Source organism: Mytilus trossulus, unplaced genomic scaffold (genome assembly GCF_036588685.1).
Source record: "Mytilus trossulus isolate FHL-02 unplaced genomic scaffold, PNRI_Mtr1.1.1.hap1 h1tg000110l__unscaffolded, whole genome shotgun sequence".
Taxonomy (NCBI): Eukaryota; Metazoa; Mollusca; class Bivalvia; order Mytilida; family Mytilidae; genus Mytilus; species Mytilus trossulus.
Window position 1 is genome coordinate 2,598,712 of NW_026963297.1, and position 7,853 is coordinate 2,606,564.

The 7,853-nt window shown below is 33.4% G+C and overlaps 1 protein-coding gene across 1 annotated transcript; it reads left to right on the plus strand.

The window, feature by feature from the left end:
* The first annotated feature begins 568 nt into the window (after window positions 1-568).
* LOC134700009 (uncharacterized) lies at window positions 569-1,213 on the plus strand. The gene has a single exon (XM_063561408.1). It carries the CDS (start codon window positions 569-571, stop codon window positions 1,211-1,213), a length of 645 nt encoding a protein of 214 aa, XP_063417478.1.
* Window positions 1,214-7,853: the final 6,640 nt, after the last annotated feature.

A 7,853-nucleotide genomic window follows, 5' to 3' on the forward strand; every position in this document is an offset into this window, starting at 1 on the left:
GCAGACGCTATGAATGTCATAAATGTTTTAAACTTGACCAGCGCAAACTATCATAAAGCCGTGGAGTTATCAGTAAATCGCTTTGGGAAAACACACAAAATTGTGAACGCTTATATGAAAGCTCTTTTAGATTTGCCAGCACCCTCATACACATTAGATAGTATTCGTAATTTTTCGGATAAGTCAGAGGTTTATATCCGTGGATTGGAATCTTTAGGATAGTGCCAAGATACGTATGGTTCCCTGTTAATCCCAGTTATGCTTGGTAAGCTCCCTATTAGCGTTAAAAGTAATATCACAAGAGAAAACGGAAACGACGACTGTACCCTTGGAAATCTAAGAAAGGCAATACAACGGGAAATATCTATTCAAGAAGCCAGCACTAATGGAAATGAGGCTTGTGATATACCTACGGCAAGTTTCCATGCCGGAATTGGTAAGAAAAATGGAAATTACATAAATATTAAAGTCAAAATCTTAAAACTATTCTCCAAGTAAAATGTGCATTTATTGCAATGATCAACATTTCCCTGCAGACTGTAAAAAGTTAACCGACATCAAATCAAGAATGGAGATTGTTAAGAAGAGAAACCTATGTTTCGATTGTTTAGGTAACCATAGAATATCAGAATGTAGGTCGAAAAACACATGCCGTACATGTAAACGTAAACACCACACTAGTTTATGCCATGAATCTTCAAGTCAAAATTCACAGAGTCAGAATATTACAAGTAATACAGAAAACGGCACGCCAATCATGCATACATCTGCTAAACAGGAAAATTTTACCGTCTTCTTAAAAACGGCAATCGCTCCAATATGGTTACATAATCAGTGCGCCGACGCTCACATCCTTTTCGACGAAGGAGCACAACGATCATTTATAACGAAGGAAATAGCCGACAAGTTGAACGTCAAGCCAGACAGACAGGAGACCCTCAACATATCCGCCTTCGGATATTCTGACAAGAATGTTCGTCACATGAATAAAGCCACAGTGTATTTAGAAGCCGACTCAGGAGAGAAAATACCTTTACAGGTATTAATTGTACCTACCATAGCAGCGCCGATCCAGATTAACCGAAGGTACATTTCGCAGCAACTTCATTATTTTAAAAAACTAAAACTAGCTCACCCGTTATCAGAGGATAATAGCTTTGAAATTTTCGTTACTCATTGGAGCAGACCACTACTTGGATGTCATCAAGGATGATATCGTTCGAGGCGACGGACCGACAGCGATGAGCTCCAAGATAGGATATTTGTTATCTGGACCACTTACATGTACAAGAGGACAACACAATTCACATATGATGCACATATTATCAAGTCACAAAAAATTAAAGAGGACTATGATATTGAGAGATTTAGGAAATTGGAGTCCTTTGGTATACAAGAACACGACAAACTTAATACGGAGAAACAGAACATCAAAGAATTTTCATCAACATCGATAACATATGAGGATGGAAAGTACATTGCAAAATATCCAGGGATTGAAGAATGTCCTGAATTACCGACAAACGAGATGATTACAAGAGCAAGGACCGATAGATTCGTTAACCGCTTAAACCAGGAACCAAACTTTTTCAAAATATATGGCGACATAATTAAAGAGCAGGAAAAACGTGGTGTCATCGAAAAGGTAGAAGAGAAGGAGGCCGAGCCACAGCGCATACACTACATACCTCATCATCCCGTTAAAAAAAAAACCTCTACCCACTAAACAATGATGAATTGCAAAAACTTAGAAGGAGTGTTTGTTTACAAAACCGCGATTAGGGACTGTAATTATAATTGAGAACAATTTTCAATCGCAACTTGATTCAGAGATGGTGTTATATGTGATTCATAGACTTTAAAGTTTCAAATATTTCATTTCTTTTCATTTATAGATAATTTTCCTGATTTGGATACATTGCTCATTGAGACTTTAATTGCACAATTTCGCGGCCCCGAGTATGTCGAGGATAAATAGAGACAATCACATTACGCGGAATTCATACATGTACCTTTACGCGTTAGCGCTCTCTATATGTAACGTCATGGTTGCTATGTATTAACGTCGTTGTATTCCAGCATTAAATCATCCATTTGTATAGACGTCTTTTTCTCTATTCAAAACACAACGCAAACTACAACTTATACAATCACGAGAGGTAAGCTGGCAATAATTAAAGTCTTGTTTTCAAATTCTTTTAAAAAATTGAAACAGGGGAAGGGGTATAAAATGTGTAGTAAAGAAAAACTTAGTGGATAAACAGTGATTATTTTAAGACTATAATTCTGATAAATGAGTATTATTGTGAGAAAATCTGATTTTAGACAGTTTTCTATTTGAATAAATGTCTGTATAGGTTGCACTTTGTAAATACAGCTGTTTCTGAAAACACGCCTCTTTTGGGGAGAAATTCAATATTCATAGAAAATAAATTGTGTTTACATACTGGTTCCCAGTTATGCTCTCTGTGTTCCATATCGCAGAGACTGAACTTGAGAATGTTACCAGTAAATAAACACGTGCATATTGTTTACATTGAAATCTGTGGTACATGTAACCTTTTATTCGAGGTAGGAGTAGTTAAGAAAATAAGTGTAAGTTTAAACTCTGAGAAGTGCAAGGCATATAAACGTTGAAAATATGCCGCACAGCCCTATATTTTGACCTGTGAAAAAAATTGTGGTGCAAATGAACTTTTAATTCTAGGATAAGATTTTTTTCCAAACTTTATAGTAAAAGTGGTACAGTTTTAGCCGTAAAAGGAGTTCCTATGGGAAATTGCATTGTCAATATTTACAGAAATGCAACCTATAATAGTTTGTTGTTGTCAATTGTTTGGTTTTTTTTTTAAATTCCATCTGTGTTAGTTTTAGCAACGCACTTTGACTTTAAAAACAAATGATGTCAGGTTTTGTCGAATTATCCCTAAAAAAAGTATCATATATGTGAAATGAATTTAAATGTAAATCTTTCACAGCACTTTGAAACAACGCAGATTCGTGTGCAGGATTTTGTATATCTTATCTATTTACACTGAATAGGAAATCAGGAGTTTCATGTATTGATAATATTTTTCGTCTTACGTGTAAATGTATCTCGATTTCCTGCTCTTTTCGTGTGAGTTCTTAGATTTTTATATATAATTCTTTATACTTTTTAATATATTTTTAAATTATCATCTGATAAAATGTTCTTATATTCTACTGAATAACAGCCACGTACCTCACAATGGAGTATTGAGTGTACAGAATTAAATCTAGATTCTCTGTTTTTAAAAATGTATTGCCTTTCAAAAGAACATTATTCTGAATTGTTTACTCGTTAAAATTGTTTAAAATAATATTTCTTTTCCACGATCAAAATGTCATAACAAATAGAAAGCAAACATAGTCATAACTGAATTGGTACAATAAAATTATAAATTACTTATGAATTGACTTGTATTGTTTACAATCCGTTATCGGATGGGTTTTAAATCTTTCGAATACTTTTAACAACGGAAAGATAAAAGTGACCCACATGCATATAGACAAACTGCTTCAACATATCAATTTTTAAAAATTATGGAAAAGATGGTTAATAAAAGACTGAGGTGGTACCATGAGAAAAATTATATTTACTCACCTTATCAGAATGGATTCCGTCAAAATAGAAGTACGATGGAACAAATAATCACACTTGATAATGATTTACAAAAATCTTTTATACTGTATTTTTATCTAAGCATACTGTTCAGATTGATTGACTGAAGTGTTGTACACAAAAGAACATCCTAAATTCCAAATATAAATGTGCTACCTATATTTATATTATATGTTTATAAAATTAAATATAGGAATATATCTTCCACATGTGAAGTTATGATTCTTTGTACGGACATGGCTATAAAATAATCCTTTATACTTTGATTCGCTCTTTAATATTTGTTTGATATTTTAGTTATTTTAAAATGTTGGCCTTAATTATCATTGAAACGTCACTACTTGTAGAAATGTACATCTGGTGCATTTAATACAGTACATTTTTATGTTATTTCGATACAGAATTGTTCATACCTTTTCTAAGTGAAAAATTGAAATAGACAAATAGAAGGGGAAACATCAATCTTAAATCGTCTTGTTCTCGTGAAATCTAAATCCATTGGTGCAAGATAATAAATATTGATATAAATTTCAGTTTACGAGTTACGTAGAAAGATCTTTAATTACCCCTCACAGATTTTGTGCAAACGATAGTGTACTTTTGCACGGGATAATCAACGTTAAATTTAAACTTTAATTCCCATTAACGATGAGATTACAGATGTCGAACAAAAAGAAACACTACTTAAGCTTTAAAAATCTTTATTCAATGGACTGTTTTTCCTTGCTGTATGTTTACCTTCTTTCTGATAATAATTAGTAGGAAGCAAACATAATTAAAGCCAATAGACCACCATAACACACCCACCTCAGTCGATCAGTACAGAAACACCCTTCTAATGCTATACTATTGGGCTTTACAAGTATACAATTCCTATTAACATCTTAAACTAATACACGATTAGAAGGGAATATGCCATCAAGAACAAAGACATCATTGATAATGGGCTTCTCGATATAGGTGGTCTTATAACAAAGAAATAGATGATCCCCTTTTCTTAAGCAAAAATGATAAATTCTTTGGTTTTATTTTGCTGAAACACACATTGGATATGAGTGAAATATTCATTTAATAGGTTATCTGAATTGTTACAATGTATCTACACCTAAAAATATTACAAAAAAAGATTTGTTGCGGGTGTTTGCAGTCTTGATTTAAAAATATCAAACCTTAGGTAAAACATTTCAAATACACAAACTGATAGTATGACCCAACAGTGAAATGTCACTTTTATAGGCTCACATAGAAGTACTCAATTTTGAGAAGATTTAGGTTTTAAGAATACTAGAACACACCCGCGAAATCGCGGACATAAACAGCTTGTAAACTGTTGTAGGATGATTTTTTTTGCAAAAGATGTTATGACTTGAGAATTCCATATAAGGTATCAAAAGCCCTCTCCCTTTTTTCCTGTTATGTGTTTCCCTTTTGTTAAAGTCAATTACTTTTCGTGTTTCTGGCCTTATACCACAATTATTCTTCCCCTTTGCTACAATGCTGTTTTTGGTAAAAATCAAATTAAATTAAAAATTTGCACCGCTTCAAACATGAAATAAATGAAACTGCTTATAGACCATTATTATTCTAATAAAATGTGCTCCTAGGACAATCCATCAGAGTTTTTTCTATTAACATGCCAATGGTAGAATTTGAATGTCGTATAAAAGAGGGACGAAAGATACCAAAGGGACAGTCAAACTCATAAATCTAAAACAAACTGACAACGCCATGGCTAAAAATGAAAAAGACAAACAGAAAAACAATAGTACACATGACACAACATAGAAAACTAAAGAATAAACAACACGAACCCCACCAAAAACTAAGGGTGATCTCAGGTGCTCCGGAAGGGTAAGCAGATCCTGCTCCACATGCGGCACCCGTCGTGTTGCTTATGTGATTACAAATCCGGTAAATAGTCTAACTCGGTAGGTCAAATTCATGAAAGGGAAGGGGATTGTAGTTACGACGTAAGGAACATATCCGATATCATTTGTGAACGTTTGAGAGGTGGTTTGAGGGGCTCTGATCCCGATATCCCGGGATTAAAAACATGAAATCCCGAGGTGCGTATTTTGTGTTTTAACGAAATTCACATCCCGACATCCCGAAATTAAAAAAAAAAAATCCGCATCCCGTAAAGATCAATCCCGAAATCCCGAGCTTAAAACCCTCGATCTTAAAGCCAAATTAGAGTTCATGGTCCATTAAACATAGTAAATGATAGTGCCGATGTTGCATCTGTATACTATGGACACATTCTTTTACCCACACGCTTTACTTATTTCAATATATGTGCAACTGGTATGACCCCTTAGATAGTAAATATTTCAGAAAAAAGAAGACAGAATACAGAGAGTCTCTGTATATTATAGAAGTATAATCGTAGTTTACAGGTGGATAAACGCGAAAACATAATTGTCTGTAAGAAGTATAATAGTTGTGGATCTTCCGATCTAAAAACCATGATATTGAGGACGGTTATTGTCTTTTTTTATTTTCGCTTTTGTAATCTATCATACGATTGGTTGTTATTGTGCATGTTTAAGACCGGCGGATCTTATATATGACTAAAAGTCAGTCTGATAACGGAAACAATATCCGAACACGTATTTTGTCGTCTTTTTCTCAAAATAACTCAATCTGAATAATCATAAGAATGGATGACAAATGCGACTATGCATGTTACCTAAAGAACACAGAGGCATGATGATTACTTTATTGTGGAAGGAAGAAAAGCGACACACAAAATGAGGTTTTAATAGTATAGATAAAAAGTAAATAGTTTTTATATATTATCCTGCATTTACTGATTCATAGGAAGTATACGAATTTGTCATTCTTAGATATGCACAGATATTTTTTTTAGTTTAATGTATTAGAATAGTAACAATGTTTGTGGTTGGTTTCTCAAAGTGTAACATTAAATCAATATTAGTTTTATCCAAGAATGGTCGATATATGTGTATATATATAAAATATATTGGGATGTTACAACATAAAGAATAGAGAAAGAATAATGAGTAAGATAATTAAAATATAGAGAAAAGTGACATGACAATTTGAATAATACAGACATAACCAACACCCCCTATCCGGACCCTCTTGGTTTTTTTAAGAGAATCTGGATGGATACGCAGTATATAGAATAATAGATAAGGACAGTTGAGAGTGATGCATTTCTAAAAAGGAGAGAAAAAATAATAATTGTATAAGAATACATACATGAAACACCCCTGGGCGTTGAAACAGTAACGGATTACGATGTACTCATATTGGTAACAAATGCTAGAAGTTAACATGCGGACAACTGCAGTTCTCCTCTGAACTTATGTTGAAAGAAACTAAACGGAATTAAATGAATTAAACTTAAGATAACCAAAAGTAGCTGCATTAGCTCCTTTCCAGTTACTTCTTTATAATAATTTGTAAACAACATATGATTAAGTAATAGAGTAAAGAACCAATTGGATAAATGCTGACCGATTAGGGTTTAACGTCCAATGACAAATATGTGCATATGAGAACGACAACACGTTATATGTACCCTGTGTTGTATTAGACAGACCTTTTCAGTCGGATTGAAGAACGTGCTACTTTGAACAGGTACAACAATTAAGGCAGATTTAAAACATTAATAATAAATTCATGCATATTCCAGCGACCAATCCATATCACGCTATATTGAAGTGACGCACCCTTCAATAGAATGCAAAGAAATTCAAAATAAAAATGCTCTCACTAGAAGATACTGTTGCACTGTATTGTCGATTTTTTTTTTACTCAAGGACATCTCATTCTTATCTTTTTCAATGGGAAAATATAAAGGTAGCATAACTATTCACGTGGCTAAATATTCTTAACTGACACAATTTCAATTGTCCAACCCGTTATCAGACTTTATTCCTATGAATTTCACTAAAACATGGACACAATCGCCAATAGAGCCGCATACTCAATATAGATAAACCGACCAATCTCTCGGTTAGCCGAGTGTCGGCCGTGAAATGTGAACTGATATATAAACTGAGTCATTAAGAATTGGACATGGAAAGTACTAAACACTAAAAACAAACCATGCTATCTGATATCAAATTGTCAAAATGATAACTTTAATTTGTAAAAGATGTCGATTTGTTATTTCCTAAAACTGAGATTTTAATTACTTTACGAAAATGTGATCGAAGTCATAACAAAAACCAATTCCGGA

Bases quoted from the DNA above. Each gene is read 5' to 3' on its own strand.
- LOC134700009 (XM_063561408.1), top strand. From the start codon at position 569: ATGGAGATTGTTAAGAAGAGAAACCTATGTTTCGATTGTTTAGGTAAC.